Source organism: Rosa rugosa, chromosome 6 (assembly GCF_958449725.1).
Source record: "Rosa rugosa chromosome 6, drRosRugo1.1, whole genome shotgun sequence".
NCBI lineage: Eukaryota > Viridiplantae > Streptophyta > Magnoliopsida > Rosales > Rosaceae > Rosa > Rosa rugosa.
In genome coordinates, this window is record NC_084825.1 from 26,442,038 (window position 1) to 26,462,135 (window position 20,098).

The 20,098-nt window shown below is 36.4% G+C and overlaps 2 protein-coding genes and 1 non-coding gene across 3 annotated transcripts; 2 read left to right on the top strand and 1 right to left on the bottom strand.

Moving 5' to 3' along the window:
• The first annotated feature begins 2,930 nt into the window (after positions 1-2,930).
• TRNAV-CAC (transfer RNA valine (anticodon CAC)) lies at positions 2,931-3,004 on the top strand. The gene has a single exon. It is a non-coding gene; the product is annotated as a tRNA-Val (tRNA).
• Positions 3,005-3,081: 77 nt separating this feature from the next.
• LOC133715079 (riboflavin biosynthesis protein PYRD, chloroplastic) lies at positions 3,082-7,066 on the top strand. Its single transcript, XM_062141397.1, has 5 exons — positions 3,082-3,227; positions 3,590-3,671; positions 4,825-5,203; positions 5,620-5,918; positions 6,181-7,066. Exons 3-5 carry the CDS (start codon positions 4,835-4,837, stop codon positions 6,782-6,784), a joined length of 1,272 nt encoding a protein of 423 aa, XP_061997381.1. The 5' UTR covers positions 3,082-3,227; positions 3,590-3,671; positions 4,825-4,834; the 3' UTR covers positions 6,785-7,066.
• A 145-nt stretch (positions 7,067-7,211) lies between these two features.
• On the bottom strand, positions 7,212-19,638 carry LOC133715077 (DNA replication ATP-dependent helicase/nuclease JHS1). The gene is made up of 34 exons (XM_062141396.1): positions 19,015-19,638; positions 18,752-18,919; positions 18,479-18,673; positions 18,235-18,297; positions 17,786-17,971; positions 17,648-17,701; positions 17,503-17,564; positions 17,021-17,153; positions 16,769-16,879; positions 16,536-16,632; positions 16,276-16,358; positions 16,073-16,138; positions 15,555-15,710; positions 15,383-15,429; positions 15,207-15,264; positions 15,015-15,125; positions 14,872-14,928; positions 12,784-12,918; positions 12,426-12,674; positions 11,917-11,991; positions 11,617-11,738; positions 11,426-11,498; positions 11,228-11,335; positions 10,906-11,073; positions 10,424-10,493; positions 10,190-10,341; positions 9,807-9,884; positions 9,619-9,711; positions 9,399-9,536; positions 8,848-8,887; positions 8,675-8,748; positions 8,392-8,529; positions 7,901-8,020; positions 7,212-7,562 (listed from the first exon to the last, which is right to left on the bottom strand). Exons 1-34 carry the CDS (start codon positions 19,471-19,473, stop codon positions 7,398-7,400), a joined length of 4,104 nt encoding a protein of 1,367 aa, XP_061997380.1. The 5' UTR covers positions 19,474-19,638; the 3' UTR covers positions 7,212-7,397.
• Positions 19,639-20,098: the final 460 nt, after the last annotated feature.

A 20,098-nucleotide genomic window follows, 5' to 3' on the forward strand; every position in this document is an offset into this window, starting at 1 on the left:
AATTTCAAAGCAGCTTGGTCCCGTTTTATTCCCCATATGTCCTCGGCATTGCATGTTGAGGTTGAGGCATGTAGAGCGGGGCTTCTATTGGCCATCCACCAAGGTTGGAAGGAGATTAAAATTGAGAGTGATTCTTCAATTTTGGTGGCTGCTTTGAATCAACAAGGTGAAAATCACTCAAAGGTTAGTCATATTCTTGATGATTGTAAAGCTTATTTGTAAGATTTTGATTTTGTTAGAATTTGACATATATTTCGTGAAGCAAATAGTGTAGTAGATAGATTGACTCACTTTGCTAGTTTGGATCATACTATTGATATGTCTCTAGATAAGGCTGCGGGTTTCTTACAGGATGTCCTCTATGAGGATAATTGTAATGCTTCTGGGAACTCTCAGGGTATAGGTATTATGTCCCTCCTAATGCGTCAAAATATAATAAATAATAATATAGGCGTGGGGCTGAGTCTTCCAGCTTGACTGGGTTTCAAACCCCATTATTCAAAAAAAAAAAAAAAACTTCTTTTTGTTATGAGTAATTGATTGCATGCCAAATCTTTGGGAAAGAGATATGATTTCAAAAAAATGATATTTACGATAACTAGTTTTAAAGATAAAATTATTGTTGTTCTCTCGCTGAATTTGTCTCACATTTTCTCCATTTTTTTCGAGGCTCTTTGATTTCCTTTTTTCCCAAGTACTAGATTTGCTAGGTCGAACCGCCCCATCGCATTGAGGCATTTTCCTTATCTACTGAAGTCATCAATTGCTTGTAGGATTTATTTCCTCTAAGTACTCCATATTTCTTAATCACTTAGTTTGAACCATGTAACTTATGCTCTAATGTAAACCATAATTTGAATAATATGATTTTTAAATTGTAACTTTTAGGTCAAAGAACCTCATGTTTTGGTTGGTGGTGGATGGTTTTGTGAGGACAGGAGGTCCTAGTTGAAAGTTTATTGAAGTTGATGATATTAGTAATTTGTTGGTTGAGTTAAAGATTTTTGGGAACCCATTTACAGGGGAGATTATATTGAATTTTCAATAGACTCTCTCTCTAATTTGGTCTAAACATGTCCACTTCTTAGTTCTAATTCCAAGGTGGAATCAAGGGGCGGTCCTGTCATTAGATAATGAGTTCTCTGTGGAGAAAACCTTTGTTTACCCTTACTACAATCAACATCTTTTAGTGTGAATAAGGAACATAAAATATGTGCATTATGTGCTACGTACATTTGTAGTGTATTCTACCTATCACTTATTCTTATTTAATTCACTAATGATGAATCCAATTGGGGTCCGGCTAGAAATGGAAGATTTACTAGCTATTAAATCTTCTTCTTCTCTTATAGCCCAAAAAGTGCATGCTCACTCGAAATGAAAACTACTTACAAAGATGTGGTCTCTTTCTATGGCCTAGCCTCCAACATTAAGATTTTTAGTTGGCAACTAATAAGAAGAAAGATCAGAACAAGGGATGAGATACTTACCTATAGATAGGAGTTGAGCTTTTTGTAATAATGAAGCTAAATCCTTGAGCCAATGACATATAAAGTCAGTTTTAGTAACTTTATTATTTTTTAAGCCACGCCCACCAAAATATAAGAAATATTGATATTTACAAAAATGTCACCGCATTTTTAATTTTCAAAATGTCGCTATGTCCAAACAGCTACTATATACGAACAAAGACACTACTGTCAACAAACCAAAAAGCTACCGTTATTTTTTTTATAAGTTACTATCATTCTCGAGAAAAGTACGTCATTGTCATCTTAAGAAAAACTATTGCCGACGAATTGTACTGTCATTCACAAGAATAGTTACTGTAATTTTTAAAAAGCTATTGATATCTTTCGAAAAACTACTGTCAACGAACTAAAAAACTAAAGGTAGTTATCCGAAAGCTACAGCCAACAAAACAAAAAGCTACTGTTGGAGATTTGAATGCCCCGACTTAAAAACTACTAGCCCGTTTTCAGGCCAAACCCGACTAGATATTGTCTGCCAACTTTCGACAATGAACTAGTACAAATGTGTTCCTTTCCCCGACGCAAGTCCATTCATATCCATAGATCATCAAAATCATAGTCTGGATCAGGAACACCCCCCCTCCCTCCTCTCTCTGTACATAAATTGACTTATGCGAGAAAATAATGTAGTGGCTTAACGTACTGATAATGCATGAAGTTTTAGGGGGACACTTATGCCTAATTTACTATAAATTCTTTTATGATTTGTTCCCAGATAAAGCAAATTTGAGAGCTCTTCTCTATATTCTTAATCTCATTCAATGGTATATATGCTTCCTTTATTGATTGGCTTGATTGTTTTAGCATGATTCAAAGTTCCTAACTCAACTGAGAAGCTTGCCAAAATTATCGTCTTATGCAATCACATGCATTTGATATATGCTGCTAGAAATAATCTTTTCAAGCAAGTTAATTACAATGAATCCTCCTAAATTATGTTATGTCATGTAGCAGCCTCTAGCTAGTACGTACTCTTCAATTCTATATTAATCTTCCCAAGCTTCCCTTTAAGCGTGTTTCAAGCAAGCTGATTAGATGACATCTTCCAAATAAAGAATTTATTAAATTTAATTTTCATGGCTCAGGCTATTATGCAAGCCTCTACTGATTTTGTTCTTTTGTAATCACCAAGGCATCCCGATTCTAGCCTCTGCAAAAAACTATTAGTCATTGTTTTATCCTTGTTGCTGAAGCCTTAGCACTTAGGGACAGTTTAAGACAAGCAATTATTGCTGGCCACTCTCATATTTCAGTAGAAGGAGACACCAAATTTATATAGACAACATCTCAAATGTAATCTCAGCCCCTTTTAGAGGATCAAGTTTCTTGTTCAAGATATTTGAAGGTTATCCAGCAGAATTAATTAAATATTTCGAGGTTGGTAACCATCATCAAATTGTCTGGGTGGTGTAGTTGGTTATCACGTTAGTCTCACACACTAAAGGTCCCCAGTTCGAACCTGGGCTCAGACATTTCTTTTTATCGTTTCTATCATTTCACTTCTGTTTTTTTTTTTTTTTTTCACCACTAGTATTTCACTTCAACATTTGCCACTCTCTCTCTCTGTCTTCATTCATCCATTTATCGGCGACGGCAACCACTCCCAACCCAGCCCATCGTCACCACCGCCATCAACTACCCCAACCATCATCTTGCATCGTTTCTACCATATGGGCATCAACAAAAAGCAATTGGGTATGGTTTAAATTAAAACCAAAAACGTTTCAATGCTTAATCTTAATTTACAGAGGTACTTCAATGCGTGGCTCATTCAAGAGCTGAGATTTTCGGCCAAGATATGAGGATTTTTGGTTTTCTAGCAATTTCTTGAAATTGAAATCTACGTGAGATTGTTGCTTGATAGCAGAAAAACAATTGTTTTTGTATATATCTGTTAAATGTTTGGATTGGAGAAGCTTTAAATTGGGGAGAGTTTGGGTGGTGGTTTTGAAAGATCAGGAGGTGTGGTTTGAATGTGGATATGGTTAATGGGTTTTGTGGTTTGAGCTTGGTGACTGTTCAATTGAAGAGTGTGTTGGTTTTGTGGTTGAGGGCAGAAGGTTGATTAGGTTGTAGTTCGTAGCATTGCTGCACTGGAAGCATTTGCCAGTCTGAATTGACAATCATTGGATTTTGAAGGTAAAGCTCTGCTCTTTTTCTTCATTGTCTCCTATTAAAGTTATAGTCTTTGCTCTCTTTGTTGACAACTCTTAACTGTAATCAATCAAAGGAGTTGTGATTGTATGTGGGCATTGACCCAATTATAGTTTGGGTTCTATGTCTTTGTGGGCACTTGCAGTTTACTCTCTTCTGTCAAATGAATCAAATTGTTTATATTCTTATCTCTGGAATGCCACATTTCAGTGGATGAATCCAAATTAATTGTTAAATTACTGGAATTTTATAGATAAGACTGAAACGACTGATTGATTACTGAGATTGATGATTAACTAGGCCCAGGTTGCTAGTTTAATTGATTAATTCTAATGTGAAGTCGCAACCTGCTTGTCAGGATTTTATTGCTTTCAGTTGATGTGCCATTTATTGAAATATGTTTGCATTGCTAATTGCCATCTTGGCTCATGTTTGTGAGAAGTTCTTGCAGAAGGAATTTTTTTTTTTTTTTTTTTATTCCATGAATTGAATCGGCTTAATATTGATAAGATAGATTCCTAAAGAAAGATATGTGTTCTAGGCGTATGTAGTTGGTGAGGGTGTGTTTAGAGCTATAGTTAAACTGCAGTACATCTGGCATCAACTTGTAGTAAAATTGACATTGCAGGGATTAGAGATGCATTTAGGAGGAGATCATGTGATAAAGCTGTACATAATAAGTTGTTGGACAGTATAGATACTAAAGATAGGATAAAGTAAGCTTCTAAATGAATCCCTGACTGCTGTGCATCCTTGAGGCTAGGTTGAGCACTTTTTGTCATATAATTTACAATATCTATTTTGAAAAGATATTGTTGATGCATATTGCCAAATGAAATGCCTTGACCATGCTGGCCACATATGATGGTCTGCTAGTACTCCAGAAAGCTGCTGTTATTTCAGTTTCACTATTTGTCCTCTGATTTTGATTTTTTTATTTTTTATTCTTCTTTTCTGGATTGGCATAACTACGATTTCCAAGAAATTGAAATGATTGCATCTTCACACTGCCTGCGTTTTACTGAGAAGACATAGATCTTAAAAGGGGGGGGGGAACAACCTAGAGTTGATTCCTCTGACAGTTGAAACACTTTGACAAAACTTGCTGAACTTCCAAATTGTGATCTGCGTTTTACAGATAGTAAAGTATGCAAGTTCAACGGCTTTCACTCCCAAGTTATACTCTCTCTCCACCCAATGTCTCACAATCAAAGCAACTCTCCACCAAGCTTTTGAGGTTGAATCCACATTCCACATCTGGGTTTTGCAATTCAGCAAAAGTGATGTTTAAGTCACCAACAGGTGTAAGAAACCATGGTGGTTTAGTTGGGGTCAGGTGTGAAGTAGCACAACAAGAAGATAGAGACGATGGGTTTTATATAAGGAGGTGTGTGGAGCTTGCAAGAAAGGCTATTGGGCGTACTAGCCCCAATCCTATGGTCGGTTGTGTTATTGTCAAGGATGGCAAGGTTGTTGGTGAAGGCTTTCACCCTAAAGCTGGCCAACCACATGCTGAGGTAAACTCGTTTTCTGTTTTTTCTTATGCTTGTTTTAATTTTCTTTCATTTGGTTGCAAAGGAACTACATAACAGCAACATTAGTAAATGATAAAGAGAGAAAAACATATGGAGCATTTAGTTTAGTGGCGTGCATAAGGTGTAAAGAAGCTTTCTGCTTGAAATATTTTGAAACATATACTTAAGCTTTGTATGCAGACACTAAAAAGTTCTTATTAGAAGTTAGAACTTGGGAGAATAAAAAGGGAAATGGCTAAAATATCATGTGTTGGAGAGTTAAGACTTGCATACTTTGGTTGTAGTTATTAAGTTATTATGCCAAATTTCATCTTCGATTGTACATGAGTTTCTTCAATCATGTAAATTCTTAAAGAAGCTGTTGAAGGAACTTCATACGAGGAAGTTGAATGTTACAGGTTTTTGCTCTGAGAGATGCTGGAGATTTGGCTGAAAATGCAACAGCTTATGTGAGCTTGGAGCCATGTAATCACTATGGGAGAACTCCACCATGCACTGAAGCCCTAATTAAAGCCAAAGTTAAAAGGGTCGTGGTCGGAATGGTGGATCCAAATCCAATTGTAGCATCGAAGGGGTTGGATAGATTAAGAGATGCAGGAATTGATGTTATAACGGGTGTAGAAGAAAAATTATGCAAGAGACTAAGTGAGGCTTATATCCATCATATGCTAACCGGGAATCCTTTCGTCACTCTCAGGTCAAGTTTCTTTGTTTAGATTAATCACTAGGATAAACATGATGATTTAGCGATGAAAATAAAAAGGAGTGGATATGACTATCTGTCACATTTTCTCTTCCTGATATCGTAATGTTTTGATTGTTGTGCGTAGATAATTCATGAGTAGATGTTGCCCTATCTGATCTTTAGGATTTCCAAATCATTTGCTTGATAATCTTAGTTATAAATATAGATATGTCATAAGCATTGTATCTGAGTCTTTATTTTATTTGACTAGCAGATACTCTATCTCAGTCAATGGACACTTTTTAGATCAGCTTGGGGAAGGAGTTGCTGAGCTTGGTGGTTACTACTCTCAATTGTTACAGGAATATGATGCAATTATACTTTCTTCTGCCACAGTAACTGAGAACAACTCTCTTCCAGCATCACAAGAAGCCGGTGCTAATCAACCGCTCCGGATTATAATAGCGAGTAGTAGTTCTTCAATCCAAATCCCAGGACTGACCATGGAACCAAGCGGTAAGCTAATAATATTTGCAGACAATGAAACAACGGTAGAACTAGAAAGCACTCAAACAGGTATTGAAACTGTGGTGTTGGATCAGATAAATTTAAATGCTATTACGGAATACTGCAAATCTCAAGGATTCTGTAGTGTTTTGTTGGATTTAAGGGGAAATATAGGTGATTTTGAAAAGGTTCTCCAAGATGGTACTGAGCAGAACTTGCAAAAAATTGTGATCGAAGTATTGCCCATCTGGGATCAAAGTGGGGGTGGGGATTTCCCTATTGCATTGAAGAGTCTGAGTAAAAGAGTAGAAGTAAAGAATTTGCAGGCTAAGAGTTCAAATCAGAATGTTGTGCTTGAAGGATATTTGTAAGGTGATTGGAACACAAATTTAGAACTGGGTTGACTCTTCTCATCTGGATACGGGAGAGGAGGATTTTTGACAACATTGAGGTAGTTTGTATTTGGGCTACAATGTACTTCAGTTTTTATAGAGTTTACGCTGTTACCACTTTTTCTCTATTGTTTATATTGGGGGTTTGCTGTATGCAATTTACATGCTTTGATAAGTAGGTCCAGGCCATGGGGCACTTTCATACAAAATGAAGGTCACGGATTTATTCATTACGTATAAGAGTGGCATCAACTTCTCACAGCAGTTTCATCCTTAATTTCCTTCGACTGATTATACCCACAAGACTAAAGTATATATTCGTAGTTTTACCTCTTTTTACACATGTTCACTTAATATTTTGGTCAATGGAAATGTCACTACAATAGAAAAGAATGGTGTTCTTTGAGGGTCAAGTTACCCCTTTTCCTTTTAATGAATCAAATGTCGAATCAAATGAAATATCTCATTTCAAAACCTTTAAGGTTTTTTTTTTTTTTTTCTATATACAACTTTCCAATATTCTACAACAGTAATCTACATATGCACATACTAAAACTTCAGAGGAACACGAGCTTCAACAAATCAACCAAATTTACAATGATCTGACCTGAGAGCATCTCTTGAGCTCCCTCTTAAAGTTAATGTCTTTCTTGGACACGTTGAAGATGCCTGATTGTTCCTCAACTTTCTCGATAAGAAGCTTCATCAGCAGAACTTTGGATAGGGTTTCGCGTGACCCGACCATTATCAACTTTTTCTATGCAAGTAAATAACAGAAAACATCAACTGACTTGCATTCATTCTGAAAATATAAATAGCTGCTTCAACACTCGGATACCATCTTTTGTCACATTCACGTACTGAGATGCTCTACATTCTCTCTCTCTCCCTCTCTCTCTCTCTCTCTTGTTTACTCATTGATAATTCATCAATCAGCAAAAAGAAAAGATATATATATATATATATATATATATATATATATATATATATATATATTTTTATATATATCTATCTCTAAAAATATACATATGAATAGCAAACCAACAGTCATGTAATCTTGAAATTTGCTAAATAAGTTGTAGCACCAATTCTTACCTTGGCACGAGTTAAAGCCACATTAATCCTATGCCAGTCTCCGAGCAGAGAGGACGTGCAGTTTCGTGGATTTTCGGTTGACCTAACAAAGGAGACTAGTATGCAATCTTTATCTCTTCCCTGGAGATATCAAAGTTACAGATAAGAGACCATAATGGAGTCATGGCAATCAAACTTCAATAAAATGCCAGCTTTTTTTTTTCCCCTGTTTTTCTGTCGATTATCTTCTGTCCCTTCAAAGTAACCATATTAATTGCATATTAAGGACGGTTTAATGCATTTTTTTTAAATGAAATACCGAATAATTTTTTTTTTAAATGGAATATCAAATATGCTTTTAAAATTTTTTCATCTTGTTGATGGTTTATAAAATTATAAGTAGTCCACAATACTGCATGAACAGGTTACACCATATGCATAAGTATCTCACTGGATTTCTGGAAACCTTACAATCAGGCATCAATGTAAAAAATGAAAGCTTTAAATAATACCTGGTATTTGTCAATGGTATGTATCTCCACGGAAGTAAGGTTGATGGCAAGCCGAATGATCTCTGCCTGGGAGTTATACGGTGTAATGATGCCAATATCATCCCCTTCAATTCCACTGTTAACTAATTCCTCCACGACCTATAAGCAAAAGGAGGATTTAATTTCAGTCTACAGTAAAGCTCCTTAAATGGTTCGCGTCAGAGATGAAAATTAGAAGGAACGTATAAGCCTTCGACAAGCACAAGCATTATCTGGACTAAACATATATTGAAAAAGGTCAAACCTCTACGACTATGTGAGCTTCCATCGGGTTATTCACAATCTTGTGGTCCTTTGCCTCGAAAGCAGGTAAAGCATCTACGTGGTGAATATGATAAATATATTAAAGCCCAAAGAAGAAACCAACACTTTCTATTTAGTGGAAAAGATCATGCAAAACAACAATAATACTCAAACCTGTATTAATAAATATAACTGGTTTGCTTGGATTTAAAACCTGCAAACATGAAGAAAAGAAGTAATAAATCATCGGGTTTAGATAAGTTTTTGCCACTGTAATGGTTCATCAATCAGCATAAAATCTTTGACCGAGAGGCAGACAGGGCAAACCGGCAAAGCAAGAATTTTCTTTAGAAAGAACTATTAAACTCTATCAAGTGATTGTTTTGAATGTACATTATAAATTCAAGCTAATTGGAATAATAGTTGCCTGAACAAAATTTATGCTTTACTCATGCAAATCAGATGTTGTGAATATCATTTTAACTCCCAAACGTTACGTATCACGAAATTCCAGTGTCACAACATTATATTGGAGGCAACCTGGAAGGATGAATCTGAAGCATAAAACTATGAGAAAGATGCTATAGTTTCGTCAAAAGAATTTTGATATCCATACTGATGCTGCTCCAGCAGTTACAAGTGGAATACAAAAAAATAAAAATAAAAGGTAAAGAATACAAGCTGTCATGCAGAATACCTTCAATTGTGTTGTAAAATGCTCTTACCTCCTTTATCCACAATGAATGAGACTTCGAACTTGAAAAGTTGAGTTTGGCATTGGCTATTTCAGGAGATCCACAACGCAATCTGTCACCATATATCAAGGCATTTGACAGTTCCATAATGCCTTGACACATACGGTACTGGATGAATATAGCTCGGTAAGTATCACTGCTATTGAAAGACTACCCAAATTATATATTGAATTGTAAAATGCATAATAACCTGGCTTTGCAATGCTGAAATTGCCTGAGGATGTGCTTCTGAGAGCCTGCAAAACAAGCTTACCCCCATTCCATTTTCTCGAGCCTCTGTACTCTATAGATCAAAAGCATACAACATTTTGTTGAGCAACAATTAAGAGCGTAATAATTTTTGCAATTTGAACCCAAACACAAAGATTATGCAATTACCTTCACCAGAGGAGGTAATTGATAATGATCACCAACCAGGACAAATATTGAAGCAAACATCAAAGGCCCGAGAGATACCTGTTAGGACAGAAAACTCTCATGATTCACTTCCTTAGTTAACGTTCTTGATAAAATGGTGATTTTTAACTTTCATTTAGACTACATGAACTCAAACCAACTCAGCTCTCCAAATAATGTAACATGCAAAACAACATGATATTAAACTGTGTTTCAAAAGCTCTACTTGCAACCAAAGGAATGCTGAGATAAGATTTAAAAAAAAAAAAAAAAAGGGTGTCAAATCACACTCTAGTTGCAATAAATTTCAATATACTGTAATTGCATTATTAACTGCATATCTAGACACCCATGAGTATACATACTGGAAGGGTGGTCTGTCCAGCTTCATCCATGATGCATACATCAAATTTCTTGTTGGCAAGCAAGGGACTAGTGATCCCCAAGCATGTAACAGCAACCACCTTGACTTGGTCCAATCTTGACTTAATGTCTTCCACACTTTGTATGTTCATTGCTGTCAAAACTATCACTGTTAAAATATTGAGAAGAAATCAAGTGTTATATTGAACAAAACACTTAATGGTATAAACTCTGACCTGAAAAGCAATGCCCTCGAACTTCTTCATGCACAACTTCGTGTCTTCCAATGCGCACAAAGTCTATATTCTGCATTGGTTTAGATTCAGTACAAGGAATATCCAACTTAGTGTTTTACATGAGATATGGCACAAAAATGGGTAAACCATACATCCACATTTGTATATAGAATATGAAAAGATATCACTATGCTAAAAGCAGCAGCATCCCTACTGGTGAATAGCAACAATGGCCCCAAGTTTAGATTGAATGGAGAAAAATTGGTGTATCGGGGAACAAAAGGTTTCAAGGCAGCCCAAGTGTGTTGGCAGGACATATGCATTGCATGGAATCAAATAGACTTGTTTTTGTATCATCAACCCCACAAATCAAAAACGAGCAATAAAGAGTGTTTAAAAAAATGGGGAAAAAAAATGCCTACAACAACCACCAATAGTGTATAAAATAAAACAGAATTGACAAGCTGTGAAATGGAGGTGACCTGAGCTTTTAATTTGATAAGTAGATTATCAACAGCAGAATTTGTGTAGGAGGTAAGCAAAATTGATGCACCTCGCATCAACAAGGCTTTCACAGCATGCACCATAGTAGATGTCTTGCCTGTTCCAGGCATTCCTAGTATAAGAGCGTAGTCCTTCGCTGTAAGTATCTAAATAGATTTTTGGATTAGTAGATGATCCATAACCCATAGATAATTGATCAAGTGCTTCAGTACTACCAACCAAATTTAGGCATAAGAAGGGAGTTTCTAAGGGAAAATCAAGTCATTTCATAAAGAAAAAGGAGGCAAGTGTTCTATACACCTTTAGAATGGCACGACGCTGATCATCATTTAAATTTCTTTGGGACCAGACATAGGATATGGCTGGATCCTGGCTGAACGTAATACATCCACTGTCAAATCTAGGAGCCTAAAAAGGATCCACATCAGACCGACAGAAAAAGGAGATTTATGATTAGCAAAATCGTGATTTGAAGTGGTGCAAGTCACTAAAGTTCACCTCTAGGTCAACGATCATTTTTCTCAGATGAGCAGTTTGGGCACTCGGAAGAAAAAGTTGAAGAAGGTTGAACCTTCAGCAAAAAAATCAAGCATGAATTTAGACAGCGTAATTCATAAAAAGCTCTGATTTAATTAGGAAAACGGAAACTTTTAACAATGGTCAAGGCATAAATATAACCATATAAATACCTCATTGTGGCAAATGATGTCATAAATTCATCTTTGTCAACCCGCCAGACCTCCCGACGAAGATCACTTGCCTTTGAAGAAGGATTGCCCCCAGGAAGTCGTAACTTCTTAGAAAAAGAAACCTAGAGTTTTCCAAGAGATAATACAATTATAAAACTGGCTTGCTTATTTATATGTAGGAGTTTAACACTGTAAGATTTGTTAGCTATGTTAACATGCATCCCTAAAAGAGCATGTGAGAACTAATAAGCCAGATTTTGAGTCTACATGAACAGGAAACATTGGAGATATCATCCTTACAGAAACATGGGAGTGACTTATATCTGTTATGACCCCCCTTGCAACAGCCAGACCACCAGATTCACTGCTAATTATCTGAAAACCAATCATCAATATATTATTAGTAAGGATATAAGGGCAACATGAAACATAATCCATTGTATTGAGTGTAGAATAGCAAAGTTTCCAATAGATCACATGCGTTCAAAATTGTGTTCAGTTCTTTTATTCTCTACCTAACTACTACCTTGCATAGACATAATTGTGCAAGTTTTTACAAGTTGTTCAGTTCAAAATTGTGCAAGTTTTTACAAGTCGAAATCCTTGAACTTGAAAATATCACAAGATAAAGCAAAAGCTACTTGAAAATTAACAATGAAGAATTGCATATACTTGAGTAATTCTAACGACTCCAAAGAAACAATCTTCAGTACATAAAGTACACACCTATTATAATTAAAGATGTCAAACATTTACAGTCAGCTTCCCTTGTCAACTATGAAAAGATCGTATTGTGAAAGGAGCCATACCACATGGTCACCACATCTTAGTGTGCAATCCGCAAATTTTGAGGGTGAAGAAGCAGCATTCTGAAAATCTCCATTGGATGTCCTCACATTGAGAGAAGACAAACCAGTACGCAGAAAACGGTAAATGAATTTGTTATCACTTCCAGACCTTGAATATGGAAGTTCATTATCAAGAACCATAGAAGAAAGGCAACTTGTGGAATGATCACTCTTCAAACCATGTGGCCGCCACATTTCTTTCTTTACAAGCTAACATGGGTAATTAAAAAGAAGGAATCAAAGGCCAGCATGTCAAAAGAAACTAAATTTGGAATCGACTAATTAGACAAAACGCAAATAGCAACTTCAGAAACTGCACCTCCATCTCTTTAGCTTCTAAATCAATCAACCAGTCCCAAAGCCTTAGGAAAACACCATGAGCAGTTGTTAGCTGGTGAGTATTTGAATCAAATAAATCTCCCAATCCGCTGCTATCTGCGTTGCCTCCATGTGCCTGTTGCAGCAAAGATGATGGTCAATGATGAACACTCAGTCTTACAGTATGATTACACTTTTTTTTTTCCTTATCTTGAGAAGAGTAGGGAAATAGTATTAAATATGACTGTCAGTGAACATCTAGCTTTCATTCAGGTTCCCAGTGCGAACATGCAACATTTCCAAGGAAAAGTTCGGACACAGTGGAAACCTAGTTTTAATTTTTTTTAAATGATAGTTTATAGTGGCTCTCATGAAGTCTTAGTAGGAAATCATCATTTTAAACATCACGGGATTTCTTCTGGATAGCAAGGTGGTTATATGATTTTCAATACCATATTGTTAAATTCCAGCACGAACCATGTCTATTGGGGACAACATCCCCTCATTGAAGGTTGCTTATGTTTAGAACTGCCTAGGTGCTATATAGGATCTCCATCAATTAATCTCTTGAGAGGCCAAGATAACAGAATAAAAGTAATAGCGATGTCAGATTGCACAAAAAGTTCAATCGGAATAGACTGCAATAATTTACTGAAAGAAATAAAATAATACTAAGAAAATGATACAAAGGTAGGGGTTTTGGTTATAATCAGACATGTAAAATTCTAGGAACAAGATCGTCCTAAATGTAGGCTTATGTTTTTTTTTTCTTTTAATAGAATAAAAGTGGACAATATCTCCACAAAAGAGAGAAACAACAGCAATTTCATAATAAAAATAACAAAAACTGAAAACACCAACAGCGAAGATTCACACATATCACCCTAAGCAATACAAAAGCCATAGATTACATCTAGCTTCCAATCTAGCATTATATATCAAACACTAATCTTTCAAAGCCAAAAAACAGAAGCCCGAAGAGCGGATCAGAATTTTACTCTCTTCCAAAGTTCCTCCACCCTGTACCTATGTAGTCCGAAAAAAAAATTTAATCTCTTTCCATCTAAAGCACCCAAATGACTGCCAAGTTGCCAGCATACTACAAGCTCAAAAAACTTTGGCCCATCTTCCCTTTGCCAAAAGCCGTATGGTTTTGACAAAACAGAGCAGGATTCAGCTGGGTTCTCCCAGCCTTCCTATATGACTTCTGTCATAAAAAGAAGCAGCTTCACGATGCACAGTAACATGACCAATACTATTCACTTCTATTTACACATGACACACCAAGGAAATATTCACCAAAAGGAAAGGTTGTTCCCCACCCAAAATTCTTCTCAAAATCTCACTCTTTCACCATGAATGCATGACTACTTAGAGCTAATGTCATAGGAAAATTTTGCTCAAACCAGCAGAAATGTACTTCTAAGGAGTTCTACTTGACGCTCTAAGAACCCAGTAGATTTAGAGTTTCTAATAGTATAAGAAAATTTTGTTGCCATGCAATAAAGAAGGAATTGATTAATAGAGAAATATGAAAGTGATAAAAAGAGTAGAAACAAAATGGCTCGCCTCAACCTCCCAATTAGAGGAACATTAATGCTGTATCCCCATCGAAAGAGAATGCAGAAGTTTGATATACTTATTAGTTAATGTTCTTTTCTTCTGTCTTAGCATGTTTCACTTGTTTTGAAGCAAATGAATATAAATAGAAACTAAATCTATATGCAGATACATACACACATGCATATATAGGTATGCAAGGTCACAGACTAAACATACCCCACCCAAATGTAGGCTTGATTCCTAATGAACCTATATTCAGGCTTGAGCTCAAGTTAATGAACACGCAAACCAAGCCAAATCTATCTTTACCTATACACACATCACATATAGCAAGTTCACATGCTGAACATACTTAAGCTTGAACTTAGGCTTGTTTCTGAATGATTCTAAGCTTGGCCTTGTGCTCAACTCAATGACATGCAGCAAGCTAAGCCAAATCAAGACAAGTTAGAAAAAATTGTTTGCACCTGTAGTTACAAAATATTATTCATGCTACTGGATAACTTGCAAGAATAAATAAAAGTACCTTGTGATAGATGGTGCACACATTCAGATGGCGACAACTTCTGCACAAGCTTGGACTCTACCAAAAAAAAAGGGAAGAACCTAAAATCACAGCCCGGTAAAGAGTTTAATGGAAAGGGGCTAATATTTCAGCATTAGTCATACCCGTAACATTGGGGGAAGGACTTGCAGTCTTGAGGCCTTGACAATATCATTTGCAAGTTGATTACGTTGCATGATTAGCCCAACAAGGTCAGATCTTCTAACCGCAATTCCCTATTGTATTTGATACAGAAGGAATGCTTAATAAACTAAAATCATTAGGAGAATGGAAGGAAAAAATGTACATGGCTGTACCTGTGTCTGATCAGACTGGAGGTAACATAGAAGACCAGTATCAACATGCTTCTGGTACCTATATCGAGATACAGAAAGAATAAGTGTTTCAAAAGATCAATATAAATTACAGAATACCCCTATACATATTAAAGGTAAAAAATAAAAAAAATGAATGAGGAATAAAGATCAAGTACCTCTCCGACATAAGAAGAGTGTATAAGATTACTTGGGCACAATGCTCCTGCAGTTATACCAAGCACCAGTTGAAAAAATAAATAAATAACTTTAAGCAACAATTATTAATATGATATACATCATTCGAGTATAATATCCCCTAAGAGAGTTTGGTACAGAGAATAGTCTTGCCTGGTCCTTCGGCACTTTCCCGGTTTTAAACTCCAAAGGCATAACCTTCATGTCAGATTCATTTTTGTTAGCTTCGACTTTCACCCTGACAGAAGCATCAATCATACCTTTTAGACCATATTTTGGAGCCCATGCCATCTCCTCAATATCAATTACCTACAACAAGAACGGATCTACCTCAGAGGTGGCAGAGAGTGTACAGCAGTTATGGAATAGCACAAGAAAGCATACAACAATAAAAACATAGCGCTAAGTTTGCAAACAGAGACTTCATACAACCTAGTAGTTTTGACAGCATATACAAGTAGAACAAACCATCATAATGGGCATTTCATCAGCATATGAATGCACATACAAAGCTATATATTTCCAGTGTTATGAAACCAGCCAATCTGAAGCTCAAGAATGTACTTATTTCATGCAAGCCACAAAAAAGCGGGCAATCGTCAAATGATACATAAACTTGTACATGGACGCCAAAATGCTTGATGGCAGATAGTCAAACTGTGATGCCTTACCTCAGATATTGTGACTTTTTTCACCCCATTCTCAGATCCAAAATCAACAGATGAAGCTTCAGAATCCTGCCATCATATCATTAGCATCAGAACAGAGTCTCTATTCTACTCTATGGTTTCTTTAAGGGTTAAAAAATCAACCCTGCCATCAGTTTAATTCTATTACATAAAAACGAGGTCAAAAAAATAACCAACTGGTGCACCTGGGTGTTTTTGAAGACATTCACCCAATTTAATATTTTTGGGACAGCATCAACCAACGTTTTGTATATATCATTTTCATGAACTGCAAAGTCCACGTGAAAATGACAAGAGAAGCTTTAGTAAGATGATCAATCAATTGGATATCAGAGTAACAAGCAAATTTAAGACTAAGGACCTAAAACAAACATAAAACATAACTTCATTGATGATGACAAAGAATTTAGACATTATTTCAATTAATATCTTTAAAATTTCTAACCTCCACATGCATACAAGTTCTCAATGTTTCTCTGGAGCCCCATTCTTGCATGTTCCTCCAAGAAAGTAATTGTGGGTTTCTCCTTCATAAGTGCAGCCTCCAAAATTGAAACCAAAAAATCAAATCTCTTAGAAAAACAAATATTAGAAGCCATGTGATGAGAAAAAAAAATATATATATATAATCATGTGTATATATTGCAAATTGCACAAAGTTATAGGCTGGTTTGATACCTCAAAAACTTGATGCAATATTGTGCCAATTAGTGCTGGAGTTGAATACTCATTGCCTTTTAGCCTTTCATCCAGCACAGTTCGCCTAGGACAAATGAAATTAGCTGCAACCTAGAAGCATTTGTACTTGATTAGGAGTAAGTAGAGTAAAACTAACACAAAACTAGTCACAAAACTTCAGAGCAATTAAAATTATAAAAACTGCAATAACAACGACAAAGGAACAACATTTGAACCAGACAGAAATATTACCCGAGTTCCAGACACTAAGACATCTGGGTGAACAATTAAAAAGTTATGGTGATGATCCACATGACACTGTCCTTGGTCATCAAATTCACCAATAACGTTGACAGTATCTCCAGGTGCAATGACACTGTAAAACCTGAGAACATTACAATTTGAAAGCATGTGAATATTGATATAATGTTTTGAAAGTAAGAAGTACTAGAAATTTGATGTCTTAGCACTAACGTTTATCCAAATCTACAGCACTATGGGACAGTAGTTCAAATGCATTCTAATCACAATGCCACACTCTCAAGGTACATATCAATACTAGAAAGTTACTATCCTGCAACAAGCTAAAAGTGCATTTCTACGATTGGGGAGTAATACTCAACCTCCTAAGTAATACACTACACATAAGAGGACAGCTTTATCGGAATATATCTCAGGAAAAAGAACAAAATTGAAAGAACAATAGCAGAAAGCAAGATACATGAAGTGCCTACCACTCTTCCCTTAAATACACAGCACACTCTTCTCCACTTTGCTCATTCAATAAGCGAAGAACCTGAAAATCAATTAGTCATCTTTATAATCCTTCATAATCTGAAAATGAATCAAATAGCTTGGAAAAACTTTCTTTATACAAACCTTATACATGCACTGAGCACCAGAGGAATCATCAGGTCTACAATTCTCAGATACCTACAACAGATAAAATTTGCAAAATTATCAATCTTGCAAAACTCAACTCTTTCACAAAAGAGATACTAAAGTTGCATATCATACCTCCAATACAAGGAAACTGTAATTGGAAGATGCCCGAGTAACCTGTTCTGTTGGAGCTGTCACCACTCTTTTTACGACATGCTCTGATTTATCTTTAACTTGTAATTGAGATGCCTCCACATCATCAGGTACTGAATCTTCATCAAAAATAACATCTTCTACTTGATCTAAGAGTTCAAGCAATGCCTAGAAGAATAAAAAAAGCAATTTAAAGAAAACTATGATTGGCATCAGACCATGAGGCATAATTGAATACAGCTCAGCAAAACCAGGCAGGCATGCAATTTTAGAAGATACCCCCACAATTTTATTTTATTTTATTTTGGTCGGTAGAAGTATTGAGGTGATCTATTAGTTAAATCAGAAAAATATATATCATAAATACCAACCTAAGTAGAATTACATGGTATAGGAATCGGTATCAATTAGATATCTTTGTTCACTTATACCTTTTTATGCGGCCTCAACCCTGGCTCATCAGAAACTCCATCACATGAAAGAGCATTAGCAAGCTGCATTTCAGTTACATTATGTATTAAAGAAATATGATCCAGACTCTATACAAGAAAGCTGATATAAACTGAACAAAGTATCAGATGCAGAAGAAATGATCTCCCTTTGTTCTTTTCTTCTTGTTGTTTTCTCTTGTGCACTAATTAAGTAGGTTAACTCAAACTATGAAAGCAGATTTACCTTATCATGACAGTATGATAAAGAAGGTGGAGTTCGGAATGGACTCTGACTACCAGCTATTTCAGAAATAGTCCTATCGACCACATTTCCATTATGTTCCACATCCTGATCCGGTTTAACCCTCTTCACGCCAACCCTATTCAGGGACCCCAACGACAGGGATTTCTCAACCTTTCCAGCTTCAACAGCAGAAGTCTGTACAATTTATCATTGATTTACCATCTGATCATTATAATACCAACAAATTCACAAAATTTAAAGGAAAAGACATGCCTTGTTTTGCGAGCATTGGTTAATGCTTAAAGATTTCAGCCTTGAAGAGTCTGCCAACACTCTCATCATCTCAGGCTTGTGCTTTGAAACTGCTTTAAGTCTTTCATTGACCGGAGACGTCCTCCACGTCACCTCATCACCTCCATCATCTTGACTCTGCTTTATCAACTATCACCAAAATAGATACTCCCAAAATTAAACATTTACAAATCAAACAGACAAAGAAATGAAACGACAGTTTCATTAAGCTAAAGAAAATATACCATTCCAGGGGAGAACTTGAATCGCTTGACAGACTTAGACTTCGAAACCTCCGGTGAGGCCTCCTCATCCACATTCGGCTCGGCATCCATAAACCTCACCGCCACCAAATTCTCAGTTGGTGTCTCCTGCGTACTGTTCTTACTACTCGACTGCGAATCACGCCGATTCTCGGGATTTCCAGAAGCTACTAGTGCACTATTTGCTTCAATCGGGGCAGGGTTTTGGATCTCAGGAATCGACTTCTGCGGAACAATGGCGGTGGAAGAGTCAGGGATTGGGGGCTTAGGGTTGTGAGGAGCGGAAGAGGCGGTGGTTTGGGGGTTTTGAGAGTTCTGGGTGTGGCGCTCAAAGAAATGTTGGATGCTGAACTTGGAAGGCTGAGGCTGAGCTTTCGAGTTCGATTTCCGAGACGAAGCGGTAGTAGAAGAAGAAGAATTGGGTTTCTTTCTAGGAGCCATGGATTGGAAGCAGGATTTGAAAGGTGGAAACCCTAATTAAACCCCCGGATTTGAAGAGATGAGATTGGGGAAAGAAGGATAGAGATTGATCGGTCTTGTTCGAATGAAGTGGAATGGGTCGTTTGAGAGAGAGGGAGGAGGGAATTGGGGGTTTTGGGTTTGTGATTTTCCCGCTCAAACCGAAGGCTCCAAAATTAGAAATGAAAAATGGGTAATTATGATTCGTCTAAATAAATGGGCAAAGATGGGAATTCACCCGATTTTTTTTTTTTTTTTTCCGACTAGGAGGAATTCACCAGATTTAGGTTTCCAAATTTCAATTAGCTTTTTTTTCTATAAATTTTTTCACTAAATCGTGAATGAGGGTAGAGAAATTTTATTGAGGGGTTGGCATTGCTAAATAACTTTAAAAAGAACCTAATGGAATTGGTTTAGTGGAAGCATACTAGGCTGCAAGTGAGGCGGACGTTGTAGAGCTTCTCCTAATACTAGGAGGTCCTCTAGTTCGAACCTCAATTTGTGAAAAACATCCCTTGGGAAGGGGCCATATCCAAGTTGCTCTCGGCCCCGGAGTGGTACCTCACCCGGCCACCATTTGTACCAAAAAAAATTTCTCTATTTTACA

What these genes read in the sequence shown, in the direction of transcription:
- LOC133715079 (XM_062141397.1), top strand. Translation starts at nt 4,835, where the DNA reads ATGCAAGTTCAACGGCTTTCACTCCCAAGTTATACTCTCTCTCCACCC. An exon ending in CTGGCCAACCACATGCTGAG is followed by an intron (nt 5,204 to 5,619) that starts GTAAACTCGTTT and finishes TGAATGTTACAG; the next exon opens with GTTTTTGCTCTGAGAGATGC. An exon ending in AATCCTTTCGTCACTCTCAG is followed by an intron (nt 5,919 to 6,180) that starts GTCAAGTTTCTT and finishes TTTGACTAGCAG; the next exon opens with ATACTCTATCTCAGTCAATG.
- LOC133715077 (XM_062141396.1), bottom strand. Translation starts at nt 19,473, where the DNA reads ATGGCTCCTAGAAAGAAACCCAATTCTTCTTCTTCTACTACCGCTTCG. An exon ending in TCCAGTCTGATCAGACACAG is followed by an intron (nt 15,126 to 15,206) that starts GTACAGCCATGT and finishes CAAATACAATAG; the next exon opens with GGAATTGCGGTTAGAAGATC. An exon ending in TGTGCACCATCTATCACAAG is followed by an intron (nt 12,919 to 14,871) that starts GTACTTTTATTT and finishes TTGCTGCAACAG; the next exon opens with GCACATGGAGGCAACGCAGA.